The sequence below is a fragment of the Cetorhinus maximus genome, chromosome 18, assembly GCF_964194155.1.
Source record: "Cetorhinus maximus chromosome 18, sCetMax3.hap1.1, whole genome shotgun sequence".
Taxonomy (NCBI): domain Eukaryota; kingdom Metazoa; phylum Chordata; class Chondrichthyes; order Lamniformes; family Cetorhinidae; genus Cetorhinus; species Cetorhinus maximus.
In genome coordinates this window covers 72,951,577-72,969,989 of record NC_135896.1, presented here as the reverse complement: position 1 = coordinate 72,969,989, position 18,413 = coordinate 72,951,577, and the positions used below count along the sequence as shown (strand labels likewise).

The 18,413-nt window shown below is 42.1% G+C and overlaps 1 protein-coding gene across 2 annotated transcripts in view; it reads right to left on the bottom strand.

Moving 5' to 3' along the window:
* stard9 (StAR-related lipid transfer (START) domain containing 9) overlaps positions 1 to 18,413 on the bottom strand; it is a 374,404-nt gene that overhangs the window by 228,525 nt on the left and 127,466 nt on the right. For both annotated transcript variants that reach the window (XM_078562913.1, XM_078562914.1), the window contains exon 4: positions 7,691 to 7,807. In XM_078562913.1, coding sequence (XP_078419039.1) covers positions 7,691 to 7,807 — 117 coding nt within the window. The remainder of the gene's footprint in view (positions 1 to 7,690; positions 7,808 to 18,413) is intronic.

The window sequence follows — 18,413 nt, the reverse complement described above, 5'->3', positions numbered from 1 at the left end:
TTGTGAAGTATAGTCACTGTCATGTAAGCAAACATGGCAGCCAATTTGTATAAAGCAAGGTCCCACAACCAGCAATGAGATAAATAACCAGTTAATATGCTTTGGTAATGCTGGTCAAGGGAAATTGTTGGTCAGGCCACCAACAGAATTCTCCTACTCTTCTTCAAATACTGCCATGTGATCAGTTGCACCCACCAGAACAGAAAAAAATGCTTTGGTATAATGTTTCATTTGAAAAGCATCATCTGACAGTGCAGTACTGTACTCCCTCAGTACTGCACCGGAGTGTCAACCTCGATTATATGCTCAAATCAATGATCCATCTCGGCCTCCTCCTGAGGTTCCCACCATCATAGATACCAGTCGACAGCCAGTTCGATTCACTCCATGCGAAATGAAGAAATGGCTGAAGACACTGAATACAGCCAAGGCGATGGGCCCTGATAAAATCCCGGAAATAGTACTGAAGACTTGTGCTCCAAAACTATTATGCTCCTAGCCAAGCTGTTCCAGTATAGCTACAGCACTGGCATCTACCTGGCAATGTGGAAAATTGTCCAGCTATGTCCTGTCCACAAAAAGCAGGATAACTGCAATGTGGCCCATTCCCACACCATCAGTCTACTCTAAATCATCAGCAAAGTGATGGGAGGAGTCATCGACAGTCTATCACACAACAATAGTCTGCTGACTATTGATCAGTTTGGGTTCCACCAGGCTACTTGGCTACAGAACTCATTACAGTCTTTGTCCAAACATGGACAAAAGAGCTGAAGTCAATAGGCAAGGTGAGAGTGGTTGTCCTTCACTGAATCCCCCACCATCAACATCCTAATGGCTTCCATTGACCGTAAAAACGGAACTGGACTAGCCATGTAAATATTGCGGCTATGAGAGGTCAGAATCCTGTGGCGAGTAACTCACCTCCTGACGTCCCAAAGCCTGTCCACCATCTACAAAACACAAGCCAGGAGTGTGATGGAATACTCTCTACTTACCTGGATGAGTGCCGCTCTATCAACACTCAAGAAGCTCGACACTATTCAGGACAAATCAGCCCACTTGATTGGTACCTCATACACCACCTCCAACATCTACTCCCTCCACCACTGACGCACAGCGGCAGCAGTGTGTACTAGCTACAAGATGCACTGCAGCAACTCATCGAGGTTCCTTTGACAGAAACCTGCAATCTCTACCACCTAGTAGGACAAGGGCAGCAGATGCATGGGAACACCACCACCTGCAAATTTCACTCCAAGCAACACACCACGCTGACCTGGAAATATACTGCCATTCCTTTACTGTAACTGGGTCAAAATCCTGGAACTCCCTCCCAAATAGCACTATGGTTGTACCTACACCATATGGGCTGCAGCAGCTCACCACCACCTTCTCAAGGGCAATTAGGGGTGGACAATAAAAATCTTGGCCTAGCCAGCAATGCCCACGTCCCATGAAAGAATTTTTTACAAAATGCTGGAGTGGAGTTTGCCCGATGACCTAGCTCAAGTCAGAGTGCTACCACTATGTCAAGACTGATAGAATAGACAGAATATACATATCCTCTCTTCGCACACCACCAATTATGTTGCCTGATAGTCAATGTGGAAATAGCACTTATGACACACACATAAGAAAGAAAATAGGAAAATAAAACTCTCACCTAAATAAATTGATGCAAAGACTGTGTGTGGACTATCAAAAGGTGAATGCGGTGACAAAAGCTGATTCACATCCCATAACACGGTTGGAGGATTGCATTGAGAAAGTGGGACAATCAAAATTTATCACAAAAATTGACTTGCTAAAAGGGTAGGTACCATTGTTGGAGAGAGTAAAGAAGATATCAGGTTTCATAATGCCAAGTGGACTATATCAGTTTAAAGTCATGCCATCTGGTATGAAGAATGCACCTGTGACATTTCAAAGACTGACAAACAAAATAATTGCGGGTCTAAGCAACTATGCCGTTTATATTGATGATCTAATTGTTTTCATAAGACCATAAGACAGGAGCAGAAATTAGGCCATTCGGCCCATCGAATCTGCTCTGCCATTCAATCATGGCTGATAAGTTTCTCAACCCCATTCTCCTGCCTTCTCCCCATAACCTTTGATCCCCTTACCAATCAAGAACCTATCTATCTCAGTCAGAAGTGGGAGGAGCATTTACAGCATCTGGAAGAATTATTTACTCAACTACAAGAAGCTAATTTGGTGATGAACTTGGCTAAAAGTGCATTTGCAAAAGCGAAAGTTATGTATCTCAGCCATACCAATGGACATGGTAAGGTTGCTCCAAGAGATGTGAAAACCAAGACTATCGTGAATTTCCCAGTGCCTACAGCAAAGCGAGAGATTTTGAGATTTCTGGGCATGAATGCAGCAGAGAAGACTGAGGGGCAACCTGATCAAGGTGTACAAGATTATGAAGGGCATGGACAGGGTGGATAGGGAGCAGCTGTTCCCCTTAGTTGAAGGGTCAGTCACGAGGGGACATAAGTTCAAGGTGAGGGGCAGGAGGTTTAGGGGGGATGTGAGGAAAAAACTTTTTTACCCAGAGGGTGGTGATGGTCTAGAATGCGCTGCCTGGGAGGGCGGTGGAGGGGGGTTGCCTCACATCCTTTAAAAAGTACCTGGATGAGCACTTGGCACGTCATAACATTCAAGGCTATGGGCCAAGTGCTGGTAAATGGGATTAGGTAGGTAGGTCAGGAGTTTCTCACATGTCGGTGCAGACTCGATGAGCTGAAGGGCCTCTTCTGCACTGTGTGATTCTGAGAGTGGGTTTTACTAGAAATTTGTGCCAAATTTTAGCCAAGTGGTTGCTCCACTGACTGAACTATTAAAAAACAAGAAGTTTCAATGGACACTGGAGTGTCAGAAGTCATTCGATAGTTTGAAAACTGTGTTAACTACGACACCAGTGTTGGCAGTACCCAATTATGCCTAGCAATTCAAGTTGGCCATTGACGCAAGTGATATAAACATTGGGGCTGTACTATTACAAGAAGATGATGCTGGAATTGAAAAACCGATGGGGTATTTTTCATGGAAGCAGAATGTACAACAAAGAAGATATTCAACGAGCGAATAAGAGCCTTTGAGTTTGGTGTTAGCATTGCAGCATTTTGAAATTTATGTTGCAAACAATTCGTCAGAAACAATCATTTATACAGGCCATAATCCTTTGAAGTTTTTGGACAAATTTCAAAACAAAAGCACAAGGCTTTTCAGATGGAGTCTTTTATTACAACCATTTAATCTACGTATTATACATATTGCAGGAAGAGAAAATCTTTTCGCAGATGCATTATCAAGGGTTTGAAGCTTAAAGGAAAATGGGATATTAAAAAAAAAACCTGGACAGTGAATTGGAGTGATTTCTGTTGATACCAAAGACTTGTGTATATATGTTATGTTAATGCATGCATCTGGTAACGTAATAAGTGTGGGAGATAATGTGAGATGGGTTAGTAAAATGAGGCCGTCTTTAGAATTCTGACGATTCATTTTCTTTCTGGTCAGGAGGAGAATGTCATGAAGCTATTAATGTATATAATACTTTGGAAAATATTTTTCTTTTAAAATAGAGGTTTAGTCTGTGGGTGTGTCTTACATGGATTAAAGCCGGCTAGTCTGGGTGTTTTGATATGTACTAGTTTTGAGATGTAAACAGAAAGGTATTGTGCATTTGCACTTTTTGAATAGAGTATTCAAGAGGTGGGGTGAAAAATGATACCTATCTAGCAGATACCAAGCCATATGTTTATATTACTAATACAATTGGCACTATGAAAGGGGCTTTATTGTTAGAGAGGTTTAGTTCAGAGGTTATTGATACAATGAGAATTAACATTCAATGGGGGTGGTAGGTATAACTTTAGCAGTTTTCTGGTATGCAGAGGAGAGGTAATGTGAGATCAAAAGGCAGCTGTAAGCCTCCAACTGGCTCCACAGGAACCAAAGTGAAAAGAACCTAATTTTAAAATCGTAAGGTGAAAATGCTTTGCCTGGTGTCTGGTTAAGTCTATGGGTTGCTGTTGCCTTAATGGAGATTAGTTTATGAATTTGTTAAAAGTTATGATAGTAGTAATTTGTAGCCATGTGTGTATATATATTTTAACCCGTGTAAATTAATAAAATTTTTCATTTAGTTTAATATAAAACCTCAAAAACTGGTGGTCTGATTCCTGAGTTTAGAGTCGCATCTCAAACATAACACTAAAAATTACAGGTTACGACAGTTGTTTAAAGTTTCCCTCTAGGAATTTTAAATAACTCAGCTTTACCAACTGCATCAGTCATAACAATTAGAGATGAAAGTGACACAAATATGAACAATCCCAGCTTCTCTAGTCTCCCTACACAACTGAAGTTCCTCACTTCTTGGTAATGCAACAATTTTGATTTTATCAAAATTTAACTAAAATAAAAACATCTTTAATTCAGCGGAGAAGAGTGCAACATGATTACACGATCACGTGTTCGTGTTCTGAAAAAGCGCCATATTCGACTCGAAACTGTTACTCTCTCCAAGATACTGCCAGACCTGCTGAGTACTTACAGCACTTTGTTTTTATTTCAGATTTCCAGCATCCATAGTATTTTGCTTTTATGATTACACAATAGTTGTCCAATGAGTATTATCTCTCCTATTCAAAGCTGAGGGTAATTCTTCATATGAATTAATTACTGCACTATTGTCTTCCATTGCTGATCGCTCAATCAGTATCACCCTAACATAATAGCTAGTCCTATTATCTTTATCTAAGTGTCAATGCCCTCCATCCTTTGGAGTAAGTTGTTGAAGGCTTGAGTGGATTGAATCAAATAATTTATGTAAGGGTCACATTTCAGGAATCTGTTTAAGTTCATTCACAAGATAAATGGGTAGAAATGCAAGCATCAATGGTTCACCAGAAACCACTTGTTATAATCTACTTTCAAAGTAAAGTTGTGTTAAATTGCTTTAAGCATATTCAACAACATACACCATACCCACATGGCTCTTTGTACAACCCACTACCTGTTTACAAACAACTTTTTTTTATTTATGCTGCTTTCTTCAGTACAGCACTTTTAAATTTTCCATTAATCAGCCATCAAATTAGACCTTCATAATATTAAATCTGAATTCAACTGTTTTCATGTGGTGAGTTTTAACAGTTTCAATCCAGTTCCTATATCCCTGCTTCACTCCTCAAAAAAGCTACAAGGGTGGATACACTGAAACTAAACCACTCGAGCTGAGCTAAATTACTAAGCAAGCTTTCTTTGGATGATATTTTCAGTGGTTTAGCTAATTGATAAATCTAACCACTGTAAAACGTGATGATCATGTTAATGTAATCCAATTTTCCTTTGGGAAATGTTGACCCCATCTCTTCTGAAGTGATGAATTCAAATGGGTTGTGGTTTCTTGATGAACAGGCCATTCTTCATTTGTAGACAAGATCTGACGGTACTTCAGCTGTGTCCACCCTCTCATCCACTGACCTCCAAACATGGGCACTTTTCAGCAGCGACTCTAGTTAGCACTCTAGAATAGGAACCCTGACTGACTTTTTCCACTCTAGTCCAAGGATCCTGAGGCCAGTTGTAGTTTTCAGAAGTGCTGCACTGGCTGGAAAGCGCTTTGGAACATCCTATGCTTGTGAAAGGTGTTGTATAAGTGAAAGTCTTTTGTTCTCTCTTCAATTGAGATTAACTTCTTCAAAAGAGGCTCAGAATTGAAAATCCGTGTGGCCAGGATTTTCTAATCCCGTGCAGTTCTGGCAGGGCCAGAAATTCCTGTCCAAAGTCAATGGACTTTTGGCTGCCTCTCCAGAGTTTCCATCCCACCCGCAACATTTCCCGCCATGGGTGGGACCGGAAAATCTGGGCCTGTGACTCAATTGCTCACCACTTTTCCCAAATGAGCTTATCGGTGGAGTTGAAATTTAAATAACATTTAAAACCCAGCCACAGTGGCTCAGTGGGTAGCAATCCCACCTTTGAGTCAGAGGATTATGAGTTTAAATCCCATTTCTGAGATTTGAGCATGTAATCTAGACTAAAGCTTCATTGTGGTACTGAGGAATTGCTACACCATTGGAAGTGTCATCTTTCAGATGAGACATTAAAGCTCTCAGGTGGATGTAAAAGATGCTATGATACAATTTCAAAGAAAAGCAGGGGAGTTTTCACTCTCTGGTGCTCTGGCTAATATTCATCCCATAAAACATCACTCAATACAGGTTATGTGGTCATATATTTTATGGTTGTTTGCGGACGTTGTTGCGCACAAATTGACTGCCACATTTAGTACATCACAACAGTGACTACTCTTCCATAATATGTCATTAACCTTAATGCACGTTGGAACTTACTGAGGTTGTGAAAGACAAGTCTTTCTTTCATCAGTAAACTCAATTCAACCTACCTCATTCCCTTGATGACCTGCACTATGGGCTTTGATCCTTCACTGAGCTTCTCAATTTAAAAAAAAATCAAATACGAAGCACCTCATTCTGATGTTTGGATTCCCATAAACTGCCAGCTGCCAAGGGAAGTTTTTCTTTATTCATTCTTGGCCGGAGTAGGAGTTGGCGCAAGTAGGAGTCCCACTGACACGGCCAGAATTAATTACTCATCCTTAATTGCCCTCAAGAAGGTGGTTGTGAGCCACTTCTTGAACTGTTGCAGTCCATGTGGTAAAGTTACACCCACAATGATGTTAGGGAGGAACTTCCAGGATTTTGACCCAGTGACAGTGAAGGAACTGAAATACAGTTCCAAGTCAGGTTGGTGTGTGGCTTGGAGGGGAACTTGCAGGTGGTGGTGTTCCCAAGTGTCTGTTGCCCTTGTTCTTCTAGAAGTTAGAGGTCGCAGGTTTGGAAGATACTATTGAAGTAGCCTTGGTGAGTTGCAAGTGTAGAGAGAATTGCAAGTGTAGATTAAAAGTGAAAGATGTGGAACTGTAAAACCACCTAATCAAAAAACTTCGAACCAGAATATTAAAGCTACAATCAAGAACTGATACAATAGAGTTCAGGATTATTTTTACTTCCGTGATCAGTAACTATTTCAACATATGCCTCAAAGTCAGGATTACTTGCCCCATCTTCCTCTAATGCTTTTACCATTTGTAGCTATTATCTACAGAAAGGAAAGAGCTTTATTTATGCAGCATCTTTCATGATCCTGAGACTTCCTAAAGCGTTTTAAGCCAAAGGAGTACTTTGAAAAGTAGTCACTGCTGTAATGTAAGGCCCCTTTAAAGTCATTGCTAGTAATGGACATGCTCTCAGATGAATCATTTGAAGGAAATATTTAGGTCGAAGTGACGCTGTGTAAAGACCACTCAATGACAGTGATTCTTCTGGATAACTTGTTCATCACTATGTCAGTCAGAAAGGAAAATTAAGCCAGAAAATGTTTGGTGACTGAGAAACTCCAAATGAAGCCATTCACTGCTCAAGAATCCATTCGGCATTATTCTCACTCTAGTCTGACAGCTGTGCAGATGGACATGGAAGATAGTGTGTGTCTTTCATAGCTGAAGTGAATAAGTTAGTGTAAAAGAAAAAAAAAGGATGCATGAATAGAACTAACAAAATGATACAGAACTGTACTCTGGCTTCCTGCTTTACTTGTGTGAATGGCAGTAGAAAAAATTCGAAAAATGCATGAAGGGATTACTCACAGGTGTCCCCATCATTGTGTATGTTTTCCCTGAGCCAGTCTGTCCATAGGCAAACAGACTGACATTGTAACCCTCGATGGCTCCCGACAGGACGGATGTGCCGAGATCCTGGTACACCTGCAGATGGAGAGAATAGATAGGATTAGTGGGCTAGAGAATTGCATATTCAATGCCATCAATATCACAGAAATGAAGAGTTTCAAAAGGCACAGCCTAGCCTTTTAAAGACCCAAAATATGCCCTTGCTAGATGATAGATGTATCAACACATTTGAAATGCCTGGCAGTTAAGAATGGTAGTCATTGAATCAACGGGTTTGAATGATACAATTAGTAATTACAGAGAACCTCAATGGTTTTCAGCATCAGAATTTGCTCAATTAAATGAATTTCTCATGGTCTTATTACAGACAAATAGAAAATCCAGCAATGCAAGAATTTGGATATTAAAGACAACAAATAAATACAGGAAGTGAACAACAAGTCTTGCAGCATCTGAGCGAAATGACACATTAGCACTTAGGTGGTTCTGATCGAGCATCCCTACCCAAAACGTTAATCAATCACTTCTCTTTCAGATGTCAACAGATGTGTTGTGCATTTCTCTTTATTAAACAGACATCTGGGCACTATTAATTATGATGAAGTGCCAGTCAAGGCTCAATTGGTATCACTCTCCCTTCGGAGTCAGAAAGTTGTGAGTTCAAATCTTCCAGGACAACATGCAAGTGTAGTGCTGAGGGAGTACTGCACGGTCAGATATATTGTCTTTCAGATGAGACATTAAACTGAGGCCCTGGCTGTCCTTTCAAGTGGATATAAATGTTCCCATGACATTATTTTGAAGTATAAGCAAATACTTATCCCTCAATCAACATCACTCAAACAGATGATCTGGTCATTACAACATAGCCATTTGTGGGAGCTTGTAATGTACAAACTGGCTGCTCTGTTTCCTGCATTACAAGTGACTACACTTTGTACCAGGCTTCAAAATACATGAGGGTGGTGAGCGAATTCACCCCCGAAAGCCCCCAAAATACCTGGGAAAATTCAATCACCAATGAGAGGAAAGTACATGGAAGTAACAGAATCGAAGAGGAGCAGGCAGAACAACATTGACTGTTTGTCAGGATTGGCAAGTGCACAGAGTGAACCTCCTGCCCGTGCGAGAGCCTTTGGATGTACACAATGAAAGCTCAAGGTCCTGCCACTCAGTGGGACAGAGTGGGACAGGGCGAGTGAGTGCGAGGCAGAGAGCGTGCGAGGCAGACAGAGAGAGAGAGAAACAGAGAAAGACAGAGAGAGGAGAAGCTGCAGGGGGAGGAAGGAGCAGCTGCAGGGGAAAGGGGGCTAGGTTGCAAAGGGGGTAGGGGAAGCCTTTTTTTATTCATTCATGGGGCGTGGGCATCACTGGCTAGGCCGGCATTTATTGCGCAACCCTAATTGCACTTGAGAAGGTGATGGTGAGCTGCCTTCTTGAACCACTGCAGTCCATGTGGTGTAGGTACACTCAATGTTCTAAGGGAGGGAGTTCCAGGGTTTTGTGTCAGTGACAATGAAGGAATGACGCTAGAGCTCCAAGCCAGGATGGTGAGTGGCTTGGAGGGGAACTTCCAGGCGGTGGTATTCCCATGTATCTGCTGCCTTGTCCTTCTAGATTGTAGCAGTCATGGGTTTCGAAGGTGCTGTCTAAGGAGTCTTGGTGTATTCCTGTTGTGCATCTTGTAGATAGCGTACACTGCTGCCACTGTGCATTGGTGGTGGAGGGAATGAATGTTTGTGGATAGGGTGCCAATCAAGCAGGCTGCTTTGTCCTGGATGGTATCAAGCTTCTTGAGTGTTGTTGGAGCTGTACTCATCCAGGTAAGTGCAGAGTATTCCAACTCACTCCTGACTTGTGCCTTGTGGACTGGCTTTGGAGGATTAGGTGGTGAGTTACTCGCCGCAGGGTTCCTAGCCTCTGACCTGCTCTTGTAGCTACAGTATTTATATGGCTAGTCCTGTTCAGTTTCTGGTCAATGGAAACCTCCAGGATATTGATAGTAGGGGATTCAGCAATGGTAATGCCATTGAATATCAAGGGATGATGGTAACATTCTCTCTTGTTGGAGATGGTCATTGCCTGTCACTTGTGTGGCATAAATGTTACTTGCCACTTGTCAGCCCAAGCCTGGATATTGTCTAGGTCTTGCTGCATTTGGACGTGGACTGCTTCTGTATCTGAGTCGCCGCAAATGGTGCTGAACATTGTGCGATCTTCTGCGAACATGTAGAGGAGACCAAATGCAGACTGGGTGACCGCTTTGCGGAACACCTTCGGTCTGTCTGCAAGGGTGACCCAACCCTTCCTGTCGCTTGCCATTTCAACACCCCATCCTGCTCTCATGCCAATATGTCCATCCTTGGCCTGCTGCAATGTTCCAGTGAAACCCAAAGCAAACTGGAGGAACAGCACCTCCTTCCGATTAGGCACTTTACAGCCTTCCGGACTTAACATTGAGTTCAACAACCTCAGACCATGAACTCCCTCCTCCATCCTCACCTCCTTTTTATCCCCTTTCTTCAATATTAATTTTAATTTTTACTTTTTTATTTTTTTATTTATTTTCATTTTTATTCATTGTTTTATCTCCACCTTTTATCCTATTTTCAATATTTCTTCCCACCACCATCCCCTCTCTTCTACCCCACCCCCACAAGGGACATCTGTCACTTATTCATGTTGTCCTTTCCAGAGTGCTTACCCTTGTCCTGCTATTATCACATTCTGCTTTCTGACCTTAATGCCACCAACAGCATCTCCTTTAGCCAGTACCACTACCATTAACACCCCTTTGTCTGTTTGTCCATGACATCTCTGGCAATCTCTCCTTTGACCTATCACTGGCCTTCTATCCAGCTTCACCTCCTCCACCCATCTTAAACAGTGTAAATTTCATTACATTTTTACTTCTTTTTAGCTCTGAAGAGTCAGAAGGACTCATAATGTTAACTGTTTTTTTCTCTCTACAGATGCTGTTAGACCTGCTGAGTTTTTTCTGTTTTCTGTTTTTGTTCCTTTGTGCTAGGTGTGACTCCAACAGCAGAGAGCTTTCCCCCTGATTCGCATTGACTCCAGTTTTGCTAGGGCTCCTTGATGCCACACTCGGTCAAATACTGCACTGATGTCAAGGGCAGTCACTCTCACCTCACTTCTGCAGTTCAGCTGTTTTGTCCATGTTTGAACCAAGGCTGTAATGAGGTCAGCAATGAGTGGCCCTGGTAGAACCCCTGCAAATTGGTGCAGGGGAAATAAGAGTAGAGAGGTAAATACATGACTCAAGTATGGTGTGGGAGAAATGCGTTCCGATTCATGGGGCACTGGCACCAGTACTGGGGAAGGAGAGAGCTGTTCCGTTGAGACGGGCTTCATTTGAACCATGCTGGGACCAGTGTCCTGGCAAATTGTGTAACTAAGGTTATAGATAGGGCTTTAAACTAATTAGTGGCAGGGAGGGTTCAATTGAAGGGAAGTTTAGAAAATCAAAAATAATCGAGAAAGCAGAGGTACAAGGTAGTGAAGAGGCGAACGATAATCAAAGTGTGACAGGGAGGGACAGAAAATATAAGTAGAAGAGTGCAGCAGAAGTTAAAACCAGAGTGAGTAAGAATGGTAAAAAGTCAAAGCTTAAGGTTCTTTATCTGAATGCACGCAGCATTTGTAACAAGATAGATAAGTTGACAGCACAAATAGAAATAAATGGATATGGCTTGATAGCTATTACAGAGACGTGGTTGCAGGATGACCAAGACTGGGAATTCAATATTCAAGGGTATTCGACATTTTGGAAAAATAGGCAAGAAGGAAAAGGAGGTGGGGTAGCTTTGTCAATAAAGGAAGGTATCAGTGCGGTGGTGAGTAGTGACATTGGTACAATAGATTGTGATGTGGAATCAGTTTGGGTGGAAACAAGGAATAGCAAGGGGAAGAAGTCATGGGTGGGAGTCGTCTATAGGCTCCCGAAGAGTCTCATAGTTAAGGATCCTCTAGGGGGTAGCGATCACAATATAGTACAATTTCAAATTCAGTTTGAGGGCGAGCAACTCTGGCCTCAAACCAGTGTCCTTAACTTAAATAAGGGTAATTACAGAGGTATAAAGAAAGAGTTGTCTGAAGTGGGCTGGGAAAAAGATTAAGGGGAAGGTCAGTGGATGAGTAGTGGCAGACATTTAAGCAGATACTTCATAACGCTCAGCAAAAATTTATCCCGGTCAAAAAGAAGGACTCGATGAGAAGGTTGAACAACCTGTGGTTAACAAAGGCAGTCAAGGAGAGTATCCAATCAAAAACTTGGGCATCCAAAGCTGCAAAAGCTAGTGGTATGCCAGAGGATTGGGAATTTTTTTTAGGAACCAGCAGCAGATGACTAAAAAGCTAATAAAGGAGGGAGAAAATGGATTATGAAAATAAATTGGCAAGAAATTTAAAAACAAACAGCAAGAACTTCCATGGGTATATTAAAGAAAGTAGCTAAAGTGAGCGCGGGACCTTTGGAGGATGGACTGAAAGGGGGAACATGGAAATGGCAGATTAATTTAAATCAATATTTTGCATCGGTCTTCACAGTGGAGGACACTACAAACATTCCAAAGATATCAGGTAAGCAAGGAGCTAATGTGAGGAAAGATCCTGTAACAGTCTCTGTCACGAGGGGCAAAGTATTTGAGAAACTAATGGGACTAAAGGCAGACAAGTCACCAGGACCTGATGGCCTGCATCCAAGGGTTTTAAAGGAAGTATCTATAGAGATAGTGGTGGCATTGGTCAAAACATTCCAGAACTCACTGGATTCTGGGAGGGTCCCAGCTGATTGGAAAACTGCTAATGCGACACCCCTGTTCAAGAAGGGAGGGAGACAGAAAGCAGGAAACTATAGGCCAGTCAGCCTAACATCTGTCGTTGGGAAAATGCTGGAGTCCATTATTAAGGAAGAAATAGCAGGACCTTTAGAAAAACTTAACGCAATCAGAGTCAACATGGTTTTGTGAAAGGGAAATCATGTTTGAGAAATTTGCTAGAGTTCTTTGAGGATATAACAAGCAGAGCTGATAAAGGGGAACTGATAGATGTACTGTATTTGGATTTCCAGAAGGCATTTGACAAGGTGCCTCATAAAAGGTTATTGCACAAGATAAGAGCTCACGATATTGGGGGTAATGTATTAGCATTGATTGACGATTGGTTCACACACAGAAGACAGAGTCGGATTAATGGGTCTTTTTCAGGTTGGAAAGACTAGTGGAGTGCCACAAGGATCAGTCCTAGGGCCTCAATTATTTACTATCTATATTAATGACTTGGAGGAGGGGACAGAGTGTAATGTATCCAAATTTGCTGACGATACAAAAATAGGTGGGAGGGCATATTGTGATGAGGACAGAAGGAATCAGCAAGGGGATACAGACAGGTTGAGTGAATGGGCAAAAACTTGGCAGATGGAGTCTAATGTAGGAAAGTGTGAGGTCATGCACTTTGGTGGGAAAAATCAAAAGGCAGACTATTATTTAAATAGAGAGACTCCAGAAAAGTACAGCAGAGGGATCTGGGTATTCTTGTGCATTAAACACAAAAAGTTAGCTTGCAGGTGCAGCAAGTAATTAGGAAGGCAAATGGAATTTTGGCCTGTATTGCTAGGGGATTGGAAATTAAAAATAGGGAAGTCTTGTTACAACTGTACTGGGTGTTGGTGAGGCCACACCTGGAGTACTGTGTAGTTTTGGTTCCCGTATTTAAGAAAGGATATACTGGCATTGGAGGCAGTTCAAAACAGATTCACTAGGCAAATTCCTAGGATGAAGGTGTTTACTTATCAAGAATGGCTAAACAGGTTAGGCCTTTATTTATTAGGTTCAGAAGAATGGTGGGTGATCTTATTGGAACATACAAGATTCTGAGGGGGCTTGACAGGGTAGATGTTGAAAAGATGTTTCCACTAGTGGGGGAATCTCGAACTAGGGGGCATAGTTACAGAATAAGAGGACACTCATTTAAAACTGAGGTGCAAATGAGTTTCTTCTCTCAGAGGGTAGTGAATATCTGGAATTCTCTACCTTAGAGTTGTGGAAGCTAGATCACTGAAAGTATTTAACCCTCAGGGAGTTGAGGGCTATGAGGAGCTGGCATGAAAGAGGAGTTGAGGTCTGGGGCAGATCAGCCATGATCTTATTGAATGGTGGGCCAGGCTTGAGGGGCTGGATTGGCTTACTCCTGCTCCTATTTCTTATGTATCCCAAATGGAGTGTCAGTGAGCAGGTTATTTCTAAGCAATTGCTGCTTGATAGCACTGCTGGTGACCCTTTCCATCACTTTACTGATGATCGAGAGTAGACTGATGGGGCGGTAATTGGCCGGGTTGGATTTATCCTGCTGTGTGTGTACAGGACATACCTGGGCAATTTTCCACAATGCCAGTCGATGCCACTGTTGTAGCTGTACTGGAACAGCTTGGCTAGGGCGCGCGGCAAGTTCTAGAGCACAAATCTTCAGTACTATAGCCAGAATATTGTCAGAGCCCTTAGCCTTTGCAGTCTCCATTGCTGCTTATGCTGTTTGGCACGCAAGTAGTCCTGTGTTATAGCTTCACCAGGTTGACACCTCAGCGACTATGTTAGAGATGGACATGCAGCCATTTTGCATACACTAAGCTTCCAGGTAGTGAGAATGAAAAAGTAACCCCTGAAAATCAAAAGGTAGACTTTGACAAAAATCAAGAAGAGCCCGCAAAAAGAATTTATTTTGACCCCTGCTTCACAAAGTACTTCATTGACTGTAAAGCACTTTGGAAGGTCCCAAAGTGAAACTTACAGAATACTGAAAGGCCTGGATAGAGTGGACGTGGGGAAGTGGTTTCCATTAGTAGGAGAGACTAGGACCCGAGGGCACAGCCTCAGAGTAAAGGGAAGACCTTTTAGAACAGAGATGAGGAGAAACTTCTTTAGCCAGAGAGTGGTGAATCTATGGAATTCATTGCCACAGAAGGCTGTGGAGGCCAGGTCATTGAGTGTATTTAAGACCGAGATAGATAGGTTCTTGATTGGTAAGGGGATCAAAGGTTACGGGGAGAAGGCGGGAGAATGGGGTTGAAAAACTTATCAGCCATGATTGAATGGCGGAGCAGACTAGATGGGCCGAATGGCCTAATTTCTGCTCCTATGTCTTATGGTCTAAAGTCACAAATCAGCCTGTATAAATGCAATTTTCTTTCTTTCGATTACTGAAGTTGATTTGGCATGATTGATTGCCATCTTTTGGTCGCAACATTCTTCAACCTTCAAGGAATAAAATGGGAAGTGAAGAAGGTAAAGAGTAAGACAGTTAAGACAGAAGTCTGTGCTCAGCAGCACACAATTTGAACAGTATGTTCAGGAATAGGAAAATATAGGCAGTAAATATGAAAGCTTCATTTTTGCAGGGCTCTTCACCAAAACTCAGTGTGTGACCATATTTTGGTTTGTGATGTGATTTTTTTTGGGATGGGAGGAGAAAACAGAGGTTAAAGTTTTCCTGTTCATCGAGATTGTTAGTGCTGGGAAACATAACTAGCTCAGGGAGCAATTAGCAGCATCAAGTATTTCCAGATCAGGTAACATAGATGTACAGATAGCTCTCTCTACACTTGTCTAGCAATATGCCTCAACCTAGTTCGACAGAACTTAAGGGGTTATTATGGTTCTCCCAGGGTGCCTGGAGTATTTAGAAATATAGGAAGAGAAATAGGCCATTTAGCTCCTCAAGCCTGTCCTGCCATCCTGCCTGCTCCCCTACATAAAAATCTGGGGCAAGCCCACCTGCACTTGGCTAGCTTGTCCCACAGCCATTTACTGGCATCGGCCTCTAATCAGCTTGAGACGGGACTTCCACCCACTTTGAACAAAAAGTCCTGCCTCAAGAGAGCTGGTGGCCAATCTAATGGCTGACAGCTCTCTTATCACAGCAACACCGTGCCACACTTCCCAGCCTCTGACCTTGGAGACATACTTATTTATATGATTGGCCCAGTTAAGTTTCTGGCCAATGGTAACCCCCAGGATGCTGATGGTGGGGGATTCAGCAATGGTAATGCTGCTGAGGTGGGCCGGTTAGCTCAGCTGGCTAGATAGCTAGTGTGGGGTTCAGAATAATGCCAACAGCACGGAGTTCGATGCCCTTTCTGGTTGTCCTCGCCCTGCCCTATAATTAAATCACGGCATAAGCCATGGTTCGGCAAGCCTCGAATAATCAAGGATGCTACCTGAAGTAGAAGAATTTCCGCTGAATGTCAAAGAGAGATTGTTAGATTCTCTCCCGTTGGAAATGGTCATGCCTGACACTTGCGCACCACGAATGTCACTTGCTACTTATCAGCCCAAGTCTAAATGTTGTCCAAGTTGTGCTGCACGGACTGCTTCAACGAACATCCCCACTTGACCTTATGATGGAGGGAAGGTCATTGATGGAGCAGTAGATGGTTGATGGAGTGAAAGTACAGGTCACCTATGATCTAACTGAATACCGGAACAGGCTTCAGCCTCACTTAGCTTATTAGAATGATTCAAATGTTTATTGAACAGCACAATGTTTGAAAAGGCTGAAGAGAAGCACACTTATCAACCAGAGACCCACTGTATGTGAAAGTGATTGGCAAACATGCAAATCTCTTTACTCTAAGACAGCCCAGTGTCTCTGTCACTCGAGGAGTGCACTGTGGGAAGCCCAGCAACAACTGACACAGCAGTTGTGTACTTCAGTGAAAGAGGCACTTGTACTGAGAGGCACTCACAGCAGCAGACACAGAGGTCAAATAATAAGGGCACAGTAGCATTTGCATAGGGTCAAACCAAGAGGTTTTTTGTTATGAATACCAGGTCATAATACACTACAGAATCCGGCCTAATCAGTGACAATAAGTTACAGCCATTGCCTATACTAGCTCAGGCATTCATGTGTCAGCATCAAGATACCAACGGCTGTAACAGTGCCAGTGCTGTTACCAACTCTGTTATATTCAGTTCTCTTAAAAATACTGCAGCAAATCAGAATTGCTGCAGCTCAGAATTAATAAGGGGCTTTTTTTTTGTTTTGTACAGAGGCAGCACAGTATTCAATTGACGTAATGCATGTTTTTTTTAAATCTTATGATCAGTTGCAGCACAATCATTAGGATGTAGAATGCATGAAAAATTCCACTGCTTTCTTTACAGTCTATGTGTATAAAAAGGAAGCTAGGTGGGGAAGGGGTGCTTTGACAATGGCATAAGCTATATAATGCTATCAAATGCTATCTTTCTGAGACTTGAGAGCAGTTTTGTTATACAATTAGGTTAAAGTTGTCATAATTCCATCAATTTGCCCGTGCATTCCATCTGTTTTCCTTAAAATGCAAAAAAAACCTATGCTCTTGATTGGGATAAAAACCTATGCCCACTTACTTGCCAGATCAGGGCTGGCAACTTTGGCTCCATTTACACTACAGCTATTTGAATAAGACGTTGCAGTTAAAATCCGAAGCACATGTCTGCTTGGCTCAGGGATATACAGATTTCACTTTAAGCTTTACTTGGAGGGTTATTATTTGCTTCAGGCTATGAACTAAAATTTAAACTTCTTCAAATGTTGTCTGTGTTATTTTATTAACACAGTCATACTGCTTACTGTGCCAGTCATGATCCACACTGCAGGGTAACAAGTCCTGCCCTCTCAAGTGTCATTTAAATCATATACATATGACACCATAGTAGCCCCACTCCATCTGGCTATGTAAGTGGCCAACAAAGATGTTCAGGTTTTCTCTCAAAGGAAAAGTGGTTCTGCAACTCAAATTTATTTTCAAAATCTTAAAAGAACATTTTCCCCTCTTTTGCTGCTCATTCACAAGTGGGCTAAATATTTTTTATGACGTGAATCATTCTGCTAAGAACAGCTTTGTTAATACACTTCCCCCACCCCAGGTAGCATGTGGCATACTTAACATGGAATATCAGCATTGCGAATTTTGCTAAAACTGCTTTTTCGACTTGATCAACTTTAGATCTCGCCAGGGTCCCCTCAATCAAGCTAAGGAAGGGATGGAAAAACCACTCAGCTAAACTTTCTGGCTGGTAAATCCGGTAAAGGAATTGAAGCAGTTGTACAGATGTTTGTAGCCAAATTTATTCCATGGGGAAAAACTGTGCGGATATCAGGAGCTGCTAACTCAAGGACACACAGGAATTCAGAATCTAAGGAGACAGTAGCCCTTTTAAAACAGGTAAAACATCTATATTTGTGACTTTGTTCTTCAACTATTCCCTAGTGGAACAGTGGTGAGGCTGGTACTGTAGCACAGTCGATAAAATATATACATACACACTACACAATGACACTTTAGAGTCAAAGAGGGTTTTTTTCCCCCCCATAGTTAAATATATTTCCATAAGATATTAAAAAGAAACAGGCACTTCTGACACAGTACACCACAGGCTAGGTATGAGCCCTTTTAAATCAGCGCTACACAAAAAACATGTTAAACCCATTTGGCTGAAGACCGAATAATTGGTACTTGTCCATATGACAATCATTTCCTGATCAGGAAAGCAGTCGATACAACTTGCATCTGTCAGAATGGGAATGTTTGCATCATGATTCTTGGCAAACTCTATGAAAGAATGATTAATTTCTCTCAACAAGCCCAATTGGAGGTTTTCTGCATTTGATAGTGTATTTT